This window comes from Populus alba, chromosome 9 (genome assembly GCF_005239225.2).
Source record: "Populus alba chromosome 9, ASM523922v2, whole genome shotgun sequence".
NCBI classification, from domain to species: domain Eukaryota; kingdom Viridiplantae; phylum Streptophyta; class Magnoliopsida; order Malpighiales; family Salicaceae; genus Populus; species Populus alba.
Genome location: NC_133292.1, coordinates 5,861,079 through 5,877,107, shown reverse-complemented (window position 1 = coordinate 5,877,107; position 16,029 = coordinate 5,861,079). Strand labels below are relative to the sequence as shown.

At 33.9% G+C, this 16,029-nt stretch overlaps 2 protein-coding genes and 1 pseudogene across 2 annotated transcripts; all 3 read right to left on the bottom strand.

Annotated features, from left to right (window-relative positions):
- Positions 1-3,113: 3,113 nt before the first annotated feature.
- LOC118036265 (actin-related protein 7) lies at positions 3,114-7,149 on the bottom strand. The gene is made up of 7 exons (XM_035041946.2): positions 6,941-7,149; positions 6,531-6,752; positions 6,286-6,427; positions 5,647-5,891; positions 4,513-4,696; positions 4,326-4,393; positions 3,114-3,485 (listed from the first exon to the last, which is right to left on the bottom strand). Exons 1-7 carry the CDS (start codon positions 7,016-7,018, stop codon positions 3,333-3,335), a joined length of 1,092 nt encoding a protein of 363 aa, XP_034897837.1. The 5' UTR covers positions 7,019-7,149; the 3' UTR covers positions 3,114-3,332.
- A 1,133-nt stretch (positions 7,150-8,282) lies between these two features.
- On the bottom strand, positions 8,283-10,197 carry LOC118036262 (uncharacterized). The gene is made up of 3 exons (XM_035041943.2): positions 8,646-10,197; positions 8,501-8,553; positions 8,283-8,400 (listed from the first exon to the last, which is right to left on the bottom strand). Exons 1-3 carry the CDS (start codon positions 10,128-10,130, stop codon positions 8,283-8,285), a joined length of 1,656 nt encoding a protein of 551 aa, XP_034897834.1. The 5' UTR covers positions 10,131-10,197.
- A 1,713-nt stretch (positions 10,198-11,910) lies between these two features.
- LOC118036267 (uncharacterized) lies at positions 11,911-15,979 on the bottom strand (annotated as a pseudogene).
- Between the last annotated feature and the right edge of the window lie 50 nt (positions 15,980-16,029).

Genomic DNA, 16,029 nt, shown 5'->3' with positions numbered 1-16,029 from the left:
AAGAAACACATTTTGCTTTACATAAAAATGTTCAGTTTTTTTAATATCACAAAATCAAAACAAAAAAGGACTACAATTGCCATTGAGTAAAGAAACCTGGATTTTTGGGTTTAGAAAACTATTGCATGATTTTTTTTTACCACTCTTTGATGGCCGGTTTTAGAAAAACTAGATGATGCCTTATTATTTTTTATTTAAAATAAAAACAAATGACATCTCATTTATTTTTTTGAATTATTTTCAAAAAATAACAGATCAAACACACATATCCTTCTTTTTATAGGCCAAGTGTCGGGCAACCCAACCCAAGTGTATGACCCTTTTTAATAACTTTATTTATTTTTTAATTAAATTGAACTTAAGTAAACTATATTAATTAAATAAATAAATGTGTTGGATGCAGACCCAATAAATATTTAATTGTGATTGAGGTTAATTAAAATAAATAAATTTCAATATTTTTTGAAATCTTTTTGAATGAAATCTTGACTGATTTTGATTTTATTAGTATGCATTCTTTTTTTGAAACCCTACTTAATGTTTTTTTTTTTAATTTAATTTTATTCAATCATTTTTTTCAATGTGTCTATTTTTATTATTATTTAATAAAATAAAATTTTTGTTTCTAAAAACAAATTAAAAAAAACTGGTCCAAAACTCATGTTGTGAAACTATATATCTTGATGTATATATATTTATTTCTCACCTTTTAAATTTAGTTTATAATATTAACAATTATTTATTATTTATTTGCGCATACAATTCTCGTTTGATCACATGAGTACGTCAACATTTGTAGTTGCATTTGTAAAAAATGTGTAAAGAAAAAAAAAATTACAAAAAAAAATAAAGAACAAAAAGAATGGTGTAAATAGGTTAAGTGTAAAGCGATAAATATTTCAAGTATAAAGAATAAAACATAATATTTTTTTTCAAAAAAAAAAAAGTGAAGGCAAAAAAAGGAGAAACTAAAAACAATTAAAAAAAATGAAAATATGAACAAAAAAGAATGTCTATAAATAAATCAAATGTAAAGTGATAAATACGTCAAGTGTAAGGAAAAAAAGAGTAAAGAAATCTATATAAAAAAATTGTAAAAAAAATAAAAATTATAGATTTTCCACTGTTATAGCACCCACTTCATTAAAAAAATATAAATTTATCATTTCTATAGGAAAATATTATTTCTTTTAGTACATGCATAATAATAATAATAATAATAATAATTGCATCAATCCATTCATCATTGAAAAAATGAAATAGGAGGATATATATATAAAGAGAATCCTCTGGAGGACAATGTTTGGTCATAGTAATTTAAATTGTAGACCATTCAAGGCAATTTTAGAGTGTTCAAGGGTGTGATAGTTTATGTTTTTATGTGTTCCACTTAAAAAATATATTAAATTGATGTTTTTTTAGTGTATTTTGATAATTTTAATGTGCCAATGTTAAAAATAAAATAAAAATTATTTTAATATATTTCAAATAAAATACACTTTTTGAAAAGCACTATACACCACAATACTAAACACATGAGAATTTCACCCAAATCCAAATGATATCGACCTATCTAGATAAAAATTATCTAGACCTGACCATGTTCAAGTAAAACTCAAAGGCAAAAGGTCTGTTTTTGGGTTGGGAATAGTTGTAAATTATAACATTAAAGTTTAGGTCATATTTAGATTATTTGAGTTATAAGTACCTGAAACCTGATTGAATCAGGCTCAGATATTAAAAATTCATATTAAATCAAGTTCAAGTTTAAATAGTTATTTCGGATTCATGTTTGAATATGGATAATACAAAACCTGAACTATAAGTATCCAGGCCATCACTTGTGTTCCTACTTTCTACCATTAGTTTCACCTATAATAGTAACAGTTATTTCTTTATAGAATTTCAAGTTAAGTTTTACTCAAGGACCAAGTGGCAGCAAAATTTTAGTAAAAAAAAATACGAAACTATGAGCGAATGTTACAAAATAAGCAAAAGGGCTGTTCCATGAATACTACAAATCCATAAACTCATCAATTTAGCATGAGCATCAGCGGATCTCAGAGGGTTCCTTTAAACTTGACAAAAACTCGGGTTAGGTCTCGTACCCAATAGGAATAGGAAACATCGTAGGTTTCAGAAAAATAAAATACGGGACTATTTATAATAACCCAGAAATTCAACCTACAGGTTTTACTCGTCCAAGTTAATAAAACAAGGTCCTAAAACAGTCCACGTCGAGATGAGGGTGAGCAGAAACACCGTCATGTTTAGGGAGGATTATAGATCCTAAAGAGCAAGGACAAGAGTAGACTATAGATACTAAAGAGTAAGGACAAGAGTTTATTAAAAAGCAGTAGGTGTGGCCATCAAATCAAATTCTCAATCATTTGAATTTGGTATGATTATTACCATCAATGGAGGAGTTCCTTGACTTTTTCCTTTATGGTCGTCCCACATGCCATTGCTCAGCTAAAATGATCTGGTGGTGAAAGGATTACTAAACCTACCACTACCACTGTATTAACAAACCTAGGATTAGGCTTTATTAAGAAAGGAAAATTAAAATCCTGTAACTTGGGCACCTAGCTTAGACAAAGAAGAAGAACCGGGGGCAGAGCTGGTTACTAATGCATGCAATGGAACCATGGTGCTGTACTGATACCAATGATTCAACTCTGGTTGCTTGGATTTGGAATTGAACACCAGACCACATGACCCAGGAAACATAGGTCAACGGAACTATGGTGAGAAGAAAGTGTCAATGGTTGCATACACAGATGAGTGGACAGATTTAGTTTGGAAATATAGATATAGTTATTTTTCAAAGTATTTTTAGTGTTGAAATACATCAAATAATTAGTTTTAATTTTTATAAATTATTTTTAAAAATCAACACATTAAAATGATTCAAAACATAAAAAAAAAATATTAATTTTTAGCAAAAAAGAAAAGAAGTAATTTTTCTTACCCGAAATAATAATATAATATAGCTCTTGTTGGTCATTTCAGAATGTCAAGAAGTACACGTTGTTTTAAATCTAATCCCACGTAAAAGATTACCTACTTGCTGACAAATAACAGTTAATAGACTTCTGTAAAGACGACACTGTAAACAAGAAATGTTTTAAGGTTAAATGGAATCCTGTTGAATCATTCGATCCATGTAATGTCCAAAAATGAAGAAAAACTACAAACACAGACAACATTATTTGGCATTTCTTCCAAGTTGACAATCCTACTAGTCTATTGTTCAGTGCCATCCTAGCCATCTACCATAATACAAGTAGGAATAGAAAAAACATTTAGCAACTCACACATAATAAACGGGTTCAAAAGCATTTCCGATGGACAATGGATGGTCCAGTTTCATCGTAATCTCCCTTGGTAACATGCTGATTCTGAGGGAACACGACTTTGGCTAGTATGGCACCTCCCACCCATGCAGAGTACTCTGTCAACTTATCGGGCATATATTCTGGAGGCTGCAGTGGAGACAGATACAAATTTTGAAACGTGCTATATAAGAGACTACCGAAAGAACATAAAGCACAAAGGAAAAGGAAAACCATGTCCACTACTTCCAGGAGGAGAAAACTGTCAACTATCACTATCACTCGTAAACAGGTGTGTGGAAAAATATATGGGAATTAGAAGAAAAAAAATGTTAGACATAGTCTATGATAACAAACTTATAAAGCAAATGTCTTGAAACTATATATAAGATAGAATATAGTTTACCATTTAATGAACTTTTAACCTGTAACGTAGTCTTGTTTCATTTATTCCTTCTAGAAATACTGGTAATATTAGCATATGGAGGATATTGACCTAAAAGCAACAAAAGCATTAAATCTATCTAAATATTGTAGAAATAGTGATTTCATTTATAATCTATGATATTTTACATCAAAAGAATCCCTCTATAAAACCTCTAATGTTCAAACAAGTATACTTCTAAAAAGAATTTGATACACTGACAATTTTTTAAAATATGTTTCCTTATGGAATCTTCACAAAGAAAATCTACAATGGGACAGCGTGCAGCTTCCTCACATAAACACGAAAGCATTATGTGCCGAACTGCGGACAGAACATGTGAGTTGGAAAAATCCTAAACATCTGAGGATTTTTATGCACTGGCAAGCAGGAAAGAAGCAAAGTGCTCCCATTGCTGCCTCGATCATGTCAATCCCACCACCAATCAGCATCCCCACATCACAGGGCCAACATAAGGATAATTACAGTAAAACATGCACACAACAAACATGAAACCTCAAAAATTCAGGAAAAATACATAAATAAAAGTCTATCCGACCACTTACCTTTACCAGTGAAGGACGAATAGCTGATGAGCACAGGCTTGCTTCTTTCTGAAACCTATCTTCAAAACCTGCAGAAGGCATCAGTATAACAATTTTTTAGCTGTCCCAAGCAACAAATTCCTTCTGATCAAGAAGGGAATGTTTAAACTACTGTACATAGATTTCAATTAAAAATAAATAAACTCACCAGGCATAGAAGTTATGCCACCACAAAGTACAGTATTTTCCAGCAGTTGGCGGTGGTTCTCTGAAGAAACAGTTGAAATACTACGTACAAGCTGCTCAACTATTCCAAGTGCCTCTATACCCAGTATAGATGGTTGAAATAATGCCTCGCCAATTGTATATTTTTCTCTTCTAATTCTAATCACCTAACAAACATTAACAGCAGTGTTGAATTCCTATATTTCATATCAAGCGTCAATCAGGAATATGCTAATACTAGATTAACAAAAGCAATCCTAGGCTAGAAAATTATTTTTTGGCACAAAAAGGAGAATCTCCCCTTGCAGTCACTTGTCAGACACGTTCCAATCTCATTTTTCACCCAAAATAGTTCCAAGAGTTTTACATAATCAAGGTACTGTATTATCACATAATTTACATTCAATCTTAGCACCAGAAAGCAATCTTTTGAGGCCTGCTCCTGATGGTACCAGCCACATGGATCAAGAGACCATCAAACCGCATGAAATTGGGACTCTATGTCCAATTTTCCCATCAAAAGAGATGTCGAAGAACAAGTTGGTTCAAACTAATTGCAGGTCATCTAGTGAACAGGGAAGAAAATGATATATCAACCCAGTCATTTGGGTGATGTTGAATTATGAAATTCATAAAGACAGGCAGGGAAATAAAAGGTTGAACATGGATCAGGAGAGTGAAAGTGAGCCACTGAACCAATGGGCCATTATACTACGGCTACCTTAACTATTCCATAGACTCCAAGCCTCTTTGTTTTTGCATTTCAAAAATGCTATTGAAAAAATTTGATTTTTTTTTTTTTGCTTCAAATTAATATTTTTTTATGTTTTTAGATCATTTTGATGTGCTGATGTCAAAAATAATTTTTTTTTTTTTTTAAAAAAAACATTATGTTAATGTATTTCCAAGTGAAAAACACTTTGAAAAATAGCCGCAACCACACTATACATATACCAACCAAGGCATTAAACTTAAAAGAAAACTTTATCACATAAAAGTAGCTTACTATCATTATTAGATCCCTTATTTATTGCACAATTCTGACATCATAGCTTGATCACCCAAGTTGAACCTGATTGGACTAGACTAGTTTTTAAAACAACACACAAAAACAAACCTGTCCATCAGGAAGGGTATGCTCCTCTGTATCACTTGACCTTTGAGTCTTCTCGTAAGCAAGCTCGTCTTCAGCACAACAAGAGTACTTTACTTTTAACATCTCAACATCAGATGCATTGAGATTCACCAAAAGATTAGATTTACTCAGTTCTTGGGCAAGTAACTTCGTCAAATCAACACCACCAATTTCAAATCTTCTTGAAGCGATGTGCTGAACAGCACCTTCAAGTACTGGTGCAATATCTGGCAATACGAGAGAGAGAGCGAGAGATAGGTCACACCTCAGCAAGAAAACTAACCCAAACAAAGGCACTCACTACCCATTTAGTATTTGTTATGTCTTAAGCTAACTAAAGGACTACAAACTCATGTTCAAAAGCTATTTGAAATAAAGAAAGAAAATAGGTGGTAATCAAGTGCAAACCACCAAGAAAATTAAGCTTTACAAAAACCTCCATCTCCAGTTTTCATCATCAAACGCTTACATTATGAGGGGCAAGTGAAGTACCAGAAACACTCTTCATGCATAACAAGAAAATGAAATTTATGCACATCGATTGCAAGCAATGATTGAAAGTGAAGGTATCCAATGGAAAAAACCATTAGCTTAAACTTTAAAGAGATAGGTTTTACATACCAATCTTCCCATGACCGATATCCACGGTGCATCCAGAGATACGCCCAACTGCATAAAGAGACAACACCGCTTGCTCCGATGCATAAAATCCAGAAACATTAAATGTCTCAAACATCAATTGTACCAATTGTTCTCTAACAGCCTGTAATATAAAAATTCAATAAGATTTTCACACTCTCTTACTAAATTCATGCTAACAAACAAAGAAATTAGGCAAGGAATGTCAAAGGAAGGTGTTAAATAACCTTGGGAGTGCAAAGCGGATCGGTAAACAAAACTTGGCCTTCATTTCCCTCTTCCCAACCAAGACTAGTGTATAAAACATAATGCAACAAATCTTCCATCGCATCCCAATCTCTTATATAACCTCGAACAACAGGATCGACAGTTACATCCTCAAATACGGATTCATTATTATCACCCGATGTTCCATCTTCCACCATTCGTTTCATTTGGCTCGGAATTATCTACTCAAACAATAAATAATTTTAATACAAATTATAAAAAGACAAATGGAAATGAAAACCCTAATAGAAATTAAAATTGTAAAATTATAGTTAAAAAGAAGTGAAAAGGTAAAAATTAGAAGATAAATTGTTGTTGGCTTTGATTTTGTTAGGGAACCCTAAGGGAGGGGAGGGATGATTCTTGTTACCATGGGCGGAGCTTGATCTGGAACCGCGGTGCCGGCTTTAAGGAGCTGAGTACCAGCGTCTATCACCGCCGCCTCCATTGCTAAGCGCCTCTCGAGTTGCTGCTGTTACCGGAGGGGAGAGCTTATATTTAGCTTCCTCCCTTTTCTCTTTATTAGCGGGTAGTCCAATTTGAAAACGCTGCTGGCTAATGCCAGTACTTGTGTTTGTTTTTTTCGGTGGTACTGTCTGTTTAAAAACAAAATCAAATTAAAAAAATAATACATTTAAAAAAAAAAATTCTTAAAAAAACGTTCACTGTTATAATATCAAACACCACATAACCTTAGCAGTGCTTTAATTTATTTTTTATTTATTTTTTAAACCACAAAATCTTCCTAGGTTTGGAGTTCTGTCAAATTTCCCCCCTCGTAAACTATAACATTTGCTAGATCCCCCCTGATGTTTCAGTTTAGCTTTCAGTTTAGTCCTTCCGTTTGCCTCCGTGTTTAATGATTTTTGAAGTTAATTGAACAAATCTCCGAAATCTCAAGTGGGGCACAAAAGTCAGGCATCAGATTTAAAACTTTTAACTAGTTATATTAGTATGGCACTAGCAAATAAATAATAAGAAAGCAATTGAAAATTTTATGGAGGAAATGAAGGTTTATTTGTAACAACAAGGTAAAATGATTATGCACTTTTTTTATATATTTTTTAATTGTTATTTATTTTATTTAAAATAATATATAAAATTAAATTTTTTATTCACTAGATGTATTCTCTATTTTTTTTAAGAAACTTGAAAAAATTAATAAGTTAATTTTTAATTTAATTTTCATATCATAGTCAAATACAAAACTATTTTCCAACTCATTTTACACAATTCAACTAAATATCAAAAACTAATTTACTTTTTAGATTTTACTTTCCATTAAAACTAATTTTTTTTAAAAAAACTACTTTCTGGGGGAACACAGACGGGGAAGCTAAAATTGTGATTCCGTAAACAGTAATGGAATGGATCCCAGCCTTCCATGTCTGTGACAAAGAAAGTCAATTTATTTCATTCATTGCCCATTTTTGTTAGCTTTGACAGAGGTAGAAATGAGAGGGCAAATCAGTGGAAGAAGATAACAGGTGGCAGGCTACTAGTGCTTGTATACAGCTTAGCCTCTACTTATCAACAGAAACAGCTCATTCTCATATCAAACTTGAAGCTGGCATTTCCTGGCCGCTGCTTGTATAACAGTCGTGTAGTTTATCAGCTTCCATAATCGAAGGCGTCTCATTTAGACTGTGTGATAATCCATATCCACTGAAATGGGGGTATATAGCCCCAAAATCCTCAACTGAAATTAAGTTTCACTGATCGCCAATTCCAGAACCATCATTATTGTCTTCCATAACTGGAGGAACTTCAACTTCCAGGTCTGGCATGCCAGCCGTAAGGGCTTCAAGGGGAGACTTGATACCCAAGTTCCTTGAGAAACAAATTTCACTTCAGGATTGGAGATTCAAAATCTACTATGGAAGAAGCGCATGAGAGATCAACAATGTTCTGCGGAATGTCTTGTTTAGACTCTTCTTCTGTGCCTTCTGTAGAAGCGACCAATTCATTTGAAACAGCTACTTCCTGGATAGTAACAAGGCCATCATTAGGCTGATCCACAGAAAATTGTTTCAGGTTTTCCGGAGATCGAAAATGTCACTTGATCCATCGCCAACTTCTCCATCCTTTATGCCGTGATTCATCTGATATGAATGAGAGCCCGCAACATCATGTGTGGCTGGTGCAACTGCATGGCCAACATAAATATCCTGTGAATCACTTTCTCCCCCTTCGCTGTGTTTAGACTCTTCTTCAGTGCCTTCTGTAGAAGCCACCAATTCATTTGAAACAGCTACTTCCTGTATAGTAAGAAAGCCATCATTAGGCTGATCTACAGAAAATTGTTTCAGGTTTTCCATAGATCGAAAAATTGTGATGTCGTCTGTTCGTCTGTCATCTGATATCATCTGATATGAATCAGTACCCGCAACATCACATGTGGCTGGTGCAACTGCATGGCCAACACAAATGTCCTGTGAATCACTTTCCCCACCTTCGCTATGTTGGCATTGTTCATCAACTCCCACGGCCATTTTCAAAGATCTATTATCATCAAGATATCTCATCACATTCTCGTCATCCTTTAAAGTAGTAACATTTGAAACAGAAGAAAGTGAAATTCCCATGTGCTCTGTCCCATCAGATTCACTGAAATAAGGGGAAGGGTCTATATTTAGTTCAGATTCAACCACTGGTGGAGCTGCTTTCTCATTGGTATTTTCTTCTTCACTTGGAAAATCAGGAGCCTTGAATGCAAAAGTTTGAGAATATTTCTGGGACTGCATTGAAGTCGAAGATGAGAATCCAGCAAGTGCATATGCTAAAGCATCGTCAGTTGACATAGCATGCTTTTGTTTAACCTTTGGAGATTCCTTCACTGATTCCACAGCATGATCTTCTACCTCATCATCATAATTTGAGAACTCAGGAGCAGTGACTACCAGACCAGGTTGTAAATTTGTGTCATTTACTGAAACAGGGGTGGCATCAGCGAGAATGGAAGTCAGAGATGAAGGTGAATGGCTCTTATTTGTTTCACATGCCATATAACCAATATCCCCACTCCCACTGTTATAGAAGGAGCTGGTCTCTGATTCACTGCATGAAAACTCAGGAGCAGAAATTCTTGTGCCAGAAACCAGAGCAGTGTTCTCAGTTTTCTTTGTGAGCACATCAAGTTGCTGCTCGACTCGCTGGAGCCTCACATCAATGCTGTTAATGGGCTTCAGCATACTTTCCTCAAACCTCAAAAAGAGATCCTCTATTCTGTTAACTCGAGCGACAAGCTGATCCAGGACACCTTCAAAATGATTGTGTGAAATATCAGATTTGCTCTGTGTATTTGAAACTTGTTGGAGGATGTTATGCTGGACTGGTTTGGAAGTAGGCCCAACAACTTTGTGCAACCTCACTTCCTCCTGAATTTTCTTCTCAACATCAACTGGAACAGCTTCTTTTGACCCAATTTCCTGTAACTCTTGCCTTTCCCTTGTATCAATATTGTATTTATCTTCTCCTCCACCAATACCCTTCGTTTGAGACAACTGAAAAACGGCAGGTACAAGCATGGCCATAGGTGAATTTCCAGCAGAGTTTTCCATTAGACCCACTTGATTATCCAAACTACTTGCGTCGACAGGATCACCAAATACATAAACTTCATCAACACAAACATAACTATTTAAAGCAATGAAAAAAATTCATCGACAATAAACAAAAATAAAATTGAGAAAACCAAGTGAAAAAATAAAAATTAAGATATGTATACCAAGTAATTTTTATGGTTATATTTAATGAATTCATCTATCAAAATAAAATTGCAATAGAAAAACATATATAAATTGTAATAGAAATTGGTACACGTATAAAATTTATTGAATAATAATTAAAAAAAAACAATGCAAAGCTGCAATTTTGAAAAATCTTATAGAAAATCAATATTGAAAAAAAAAACAATCTAATATATATAAAATTAAGAAAAAAATCATAGATGAAACATATTTACCTTTCTAAAATTAAACGCATCCAATATCATTTAAAAATAATCATGATCTCTTTAAAACATAAACCCAATATTTATTTGAAAAAAATAAACACAAATAATGTATTATTTTTTTTAAAAAGAAGAAACTTTAAAAAAACTAGGCTAAGCATTTTTGGGCTTGGCAAGACAGACCCAACGCCTAGCCCAATAAAGCAATGACCCATATGCGAGCCTACAACACCACGCCAGACGCAGATTTTTTTATAAAAAAAAGTTCAATGGGGTGAACAATGTGTTGTCCGCTTCAAGTATACTAAAAAATAATGATGCATTGTCTGCATTAACATACAACGCATCATCTTGTCAACCCAGAATCAAACTACTGTGGTGGTTGAAAAAATAAGCCTTTTGTTTTTTTCATTAAAAAAATCTCATTTCAATTTATTTTTAATCCAAAACACTTAGAAAAACATTATAGAGATCTTATTAAACTAATATACAACCACCAAAAAGTTAATAAACCGGCCAAAAACTTGAAATATACCAGAAACAAAAATTATTCCCGAGTTTAGATTTATTGTTTTAGGTGTTCTCAAGGTAAACAAACACCTAAACAAAACTCCCTAATTATATGAAACTTCTTAACACAAAAAACAACAATTTTGGTTGTTAGAATTTTCCTCGAAAACCATTTTCTCTCTTTAAGCTAGAATTCAATGACTCCCACTCTCTCCTCCCAGCATAAAAGGACTGAAAAAGAGGAAAATGTAGGTATCAAAATGTATTGTTTTTGAATTAAAGGGACTTGCCACATAATATCTAAAAAAATAAGGGGATTAAAATGAATGTTTCAACAAAACTTTCAACCCATCCTTTGTGTTACTTGATATTTTCACTTCAGTTATTTAGCCTTCAATTCAACACTTCCTTCTAAAAAAATATGTAATCAAGGGCTAATTTGAATTTAAAAGAACCAAATTGCATAGAGTAAAAATTCAAGAACCAAAGTAAAAATTATCCAAAAAAATACACTGTTATTTAAAGTACAGTAAAAAGCCGATTCTTTTTAGTTAGCCTTGCCAGTCAATTAACACTCCACCATAATGATATGGGCTCTGCAGGAACATTAAGCATGACACGTTCTTAGCTACTCCTGAAATTAGCCATATCTGTCTAACAGTTAATTTGCTTGAAATTTGCTAGAAGTTATGGTCTTAAATCATAATCTGTTTAGAGAATGAGCCAGTGGTTCGGGGAATTGGGTCGACAGAGTATGCACATACAAGCTAGACAGCTCCAGCCCATAATACTTTGAAAGGTACAAACAAACTGCCATCAGTGACTTTCAAAGCCAAAAATTGTGATCCCATATGCATCGAAAATACGAGCACAAAAAATAAACCTTAAAAAATGTTAATATTCCAAAATCATCAGATTCATTGACATACATTTGTAATTTTACCTGCTTGCAATTTGGGTATCCTGTTGCAATCCTAGTTCGAAGGCTTTTAGTAAATACATCCAAAGTGTTTGTACCTCAGTGTTGAGGGGCAATCATAAATCTTCTGATTTAACACATAATTCACACATAATGTTACACGGACCAATCAGCCAGGTCATCCAAAAAATTGGAAATGCTGTGTAAGCTATGGGAAGTAGGAAGGTATAAATCAAGCCTCTATGTTAAGACTGAGCATATACTACTACCTCCTCTGTTCTGGTTTCATATGGTGGTGGAAGCAATCCCCGTACATTAGCAAAAAGATCCTTACGACCAGATGGTAGCTCCGCAACAGGTGAATCCAAGACAGCATCAGGAATCACTACTAGGGTTTCTTCAAAAAAGGATTTGACTGTCTGCAATATTCAGAGTAGTTTGAATTCAGGTAACAATCGAGTAACGGTAATCTCATGTTCAACAAAAAGGACAAAGTAGAATTAGCGTGAGGTTACTTGATTAGAGAAAGGAAGACATTAAAAATAAGAATGAATCAATGCTTTCCTAAACTTCTGCATTGACATTATCTGGCTATTGAGTGCCTACACACTAGGAAATTTTTCCAATCTGGATATTGTAGTTCGAACACTCACAACCACCCTTGCAAACCAAATAGGTTAAACACTAGCCAAGCTTGCCCCAATTCTTAAACACGATCTACTTTGAAAGTTAGGATTCAAACAGCCATCGGAACACAACAAAACTAGGTAGGTTATTGTGATCGACATACCTTGATATTCTTATTCAGGAAAGCAGCATCAGCTTTGCGTTTCCACAAACTGTTTCCGGGTTCAGCATAGAAAAAACCAGATAAAGGCTGCAGCATATTAACACTTTTCAAATATATTATAGCAGTAAAAAAATGCAAATTCAAAGAACACGATAACAGAGAGATATAGAGCAGTTTCCATTCTTATCCAAGGGGATTAGAGCATGAATAAATCCAAACCAAACAGTAGCCAAAACTTCAAGACGTGAATTGTGATTAACTAAAAAGAGTCCTACACCAATAGCATGTCTGCATATCCTTTTCTTACAACCCAACAAAATCAGAACTAAATCTAAATTTCTTGTAGCCAGCAGATGATGGCAAAAAGCAGCACAAGCTGTACACCCATCCCTATACACATTAACTAGTAGACATGGAAAAAAAATAAAATATAAATATTGTTCTGCACTATGGAGGGAGTATAGATGTATAATTATTCATCCCTGGCAAATACCAAGGAAACAGAGTTTTATAAGATGTAGCTTTATATTTCATATAAGACATTCAGTTATTTTCAGAAAATGATTGCTTCAAAATAATCAGTAAAAATAATCTAATGTACCCTTATCAACTCCCGCATATTAGGCCTATTATTCCCATACGTTCCCAGAAACAGCATCCCCATATACTTGATATTGTTCAAGGACCTGAAAATCAATGAAACCACCCAGAAAATGAAGTTAATAGGATATAAGGAAATCATAAAGTGTGTGCCTATGGAAGGCAATATTTTCTCTTCAACCTGACGACGTGTAAGGCCGCTGCTTGGCTCGCCATAAACAGCAGAATCAACATGTGCCAGAGTATTCCAAAGGCTGAAAAAATATAAAGCTTTCTTTAGATTAATCATCAGAGGAGAACAATATAATAGAGAGAGGACTGCATAAAAATGGAAACACAAAGCCTAAAGGTATGTTTGTCTTATATTTGTCGTATCCTATCAATAATAGCAGAAACTTGACCCATTATGTAAAAGTAGAGGTTACTAGTTTGGTCAAAGTTTGTCCACGGGACCAGAAAGGGCCTTATGGTCTCACATCAAACAAATGTCCTAACAAAAAAATTCTGGAGAAAATTCTACTGCTGAAGCCTGAACACTTGCATGAAGCAACTGCTCTGTGGACTAAAAAACACTACTTACAGTTGCCCCTCTAGTTTTTTTACCATCACATTAGAAAACAGGCATATAGTCTGTCCAGCTGTGTGAATGATGCAGCAAGTCACCTGTGTTTCTGCATTGAAAACTTCTCTCTCCATATATGTATCTTTTACTTCTTCCCAAATATCATTACTATAATACCCCGAGACAGAAAAACAAGTCATTTAAAGTTTTTATTTTCTCCTTTACAACATGCAGTTCGTTTGATATTCAGAGTTTTTATTTTCTCCTTTACAATGTACAGTTCGTTTGATATTCAGAGTTTGTCACTCATTGAAATTCCCTACTGTGAGAAGACAAGGATTATCAGATCATGTCCACAGGGAGATTTTAAGGTTGCCTAAACCATGTCACCTGTTCTCCCTCCTCCACCCCCACCCCCTCTTGAAAAAAAAAAATGCCAGGTACAAGAAGTGCATAAAAAACTCATTATACATACTTATTGTAGGCAGCACGCCCAACCATTACACCATGCGCTCCTTCCCTTAAAGCTGCATTTACCTATCAATTGAGATGTCCGGGATGAGCAAAACAATTTTGCCTTATCATGAGGGACATGGGCAATAAAAGAATACTCATAATTCGATGAACCTTTAAAAGCATAGCAAAAGCTAGAATCAAAATGTAAACATAAGCTAATTATACAAGGAGAAAACAAGGCCTCACCTCATCAACACAATCTATGCCTCCATTTATTGTAAATCTTAAGTCAGGAAAATCACGTAAGAGGGCGTAATAGTACTCATATCTGTACCAGTATGTTCATAACACAAATTTAAGCATATCATTATCTGATCAAAGGATGCTTAAAATTAAGGAGAAACACATTTGTAGAATAACAACCTACTGTTGTGCTTACTAAATAATTTATGTAACATCAATTTAATTATGTTAAAATTCAATAACAAACTAAATTTTTAAAGCCCACACATACTTCAGGGGAGGAATCCTTCGATTGTCAGCTGGGCTAATGCCATTAAGCATAGCCTTCCGTGAATGTATAATAAAATGCTTAGTGGGAGAGAGAGAAGAAACCTTATAGATAAAATCACCTGAAAGGGAAAGAAAACATTAAGATCAAGGTTACAATGCCAGAAATTTTAGCACTAAAAAATCACAAGCAATTAGCAGTCAATATTCAGTATGGACAATTTGAATATACATGGTCATCAGTCAAGCTGTTGTGTTCAAAGTTACATGCTAATCAAGGATGGTTTTATTGTTAGAATAAGCAAACTACCTCATAATACATCCTCTTCACTCCAGTGGCATAGCTAGAATGTTTTTTCATTGGGGTCGTATTTAACAATCTTGAATAAAAATTACTAAAGATTGTATAGCTGATTTGAAGTTCAAAACTTATATATAAAAAATAATCTGAAAGGAAATACTTAAAATGCAGAAAAATGAGTAGAGAGCTACAATGAAGAGGAGATATTAATTATTTAATTCTGTGAATTTTTTTTTTTGAGCTTACACATAGACAGTGTGAGATATCTTCTTTATAAAATGCATGAACAGGACAGCAGTGGCTTTTGCAAGGTCTGTGAAGTACTTTCAGAATTTACAGTAAAACAATCACAAGACTGTGGTTACAGGTCTCTGACACAATACCCAGATTCTAACCAGTGGTGATGTGGTAAACCATGAATATGAACGATAGAGAACATCTATTCTCAGTTTTCTGATTATCTAGTTGTTCAAAGGTTAAATCTTTTGACGGGACAAGTGCTTGAATTACATAATCGTCTAATTTTATTTTCCCTCAGAGAGACATAAGAAAGCAGATGCAAGGTCCTTACATAGCTCATTATAAGAATCATGATCATCTACACCAATTCGGCACTTAACACTGACAGGGACATCTGTGTTGGCAGCGATTACTGACATGGCTTCACTGACAAACTTTCCTTGTAAATACCAAAGAATTTATGAGAACATAATAAATATGAAAAAAGAAATAAAAACATCATCTAGACCAGGACTAATAAATTTAATTGGCATAGTTTACCAAACCTTTGGATCGAGCATAAGACGGGCACCAAAAGCATCCATGTCCAGCTTACCTTGGCACTAGGACACCCACAACT